Source organism: Austrofundulus limnaeus, unplaced genomic scaffold (assembly GCF_001266775.1).
Source record: "Austrofundulus limnaeus strain Quisiro unplaced genomic scaffold, Austrofundulus_limnaeus-1.0 Scaffold227, whole genome shotgun sequence".
NCBI classification, from domain to species: domain Eukaryota; kingdom Metazoa; phylum Chordata; class Actinopteri; order Cyprinodontiformes; family Rivulidae; genus Austrofundulus; species Austrofundulus limnaeus.
In genome coordinates, this window is record NW_013952629.1 from 384822 (window position 1) to 385911 (window position 1090).

General features: G+C 38.1%; 1 protein-coding gene across 1 annotated transcript in view; it reads right to left on the reverse strand.

Moving 5' to 3' along the window:
• ccnk (cyclin K) overlaps positions 1–1090 on the reverse strand; it is a gene marked incomplete in the record, with an annotated part of 9926 nt that overhangs the window by 4242 nt on the left and 4594 nt on the right. Inside the window, 2 exon segments of the mRNA XM_014019716.1 lie at positions 170–227; positions 320–425. Coding sequence (XP_013875170.1) covers positions 170–227; positions 320–425 — 164 coding nt within the window.

Below are 1090 nucleotides of genomic sequence, written 5' to 3' on the forward strand. Positions count from 1 at the left end.
TTTTTTTTCACATTTTGTCTCTCATAGTTGAGGTCTACCTATGATGTCAATTACAGGCCTCTCTCATCTTTTTAAGCGGGAGAACTTGCACAATTGGTGACTGACTAAATACTTATTTTCCCCACTGTATCTATTAAAAAAAATTGTAAAAAGTGATTATTTTTTGTACCTGTCATTGACAAACGTCCACGCCATTTGTAGCACCTTGCACACTTTATTCTTCTCCCCTACATCAAAACAAGACGACACCCCGTTCTTAATTTGTTTTCTGTGTCAGAGTTGATGTGATTTATTTTGGCTTGTCGTCTTCAGCTCTCACCTTTCAGCTGCTTGACATAACGCAGCAGGAACATGTACGGGTGCTCCACCTGCAGGTCAAATTTAATAGTCTGGAGCAAAATCCTCTCCAACACCATCACCTCTTCCTGTGAAAACAAGATCAGCCCCAAATCCATCTCATCCACAAAAAACACACTTCAAAATGTTCAGGACTTTTACAATTAGTTGATCAAAAACTGAAAAAATATGTACTAAATACGTGATCTTTAGGGGACATAAGCAACAAAAATGCACAAAATGATGCTTTGATCTTTTTAACTACCCATTAAAGGGGACCTATTATGCAAAATTTACTTTTTAAAGGTTTTTTTTACTCAACTTTGGGTATGTTCTTAAAAAAAACAGTCCTAGGACCAAAAAAATGCACCCAAGGGCATATTTACTGTAAGTAAATGTATTTTTAATGTATATTAACGACAAGTTTTATACTTGCGTCATTTTGTGATGTCACAAGCCGTATGACAACCCACCAGAACCTGCGTTCAGCCCCTTACCTAGCAACCCCCAGGTGAAGCTCCACCTCCTCAGTATAAAAAGCTGTCATGGTTGTTGTTGTGCAATGTGCAGCTCATTTCACAACAAGCCTCCAATAGGGCAATGGGTAGAGTGTTGGACCAGAGAGTGGGAGACCAGGGTTTCAGACCGGCATGGACAAAATTTAATTATTTATATATTTTCGTTCGTTATGAACACGTTTTCTCATGTGCCTCTATTGTTTAGCTTATTAAAGCCTTGTTAAAGCCTATTTGTT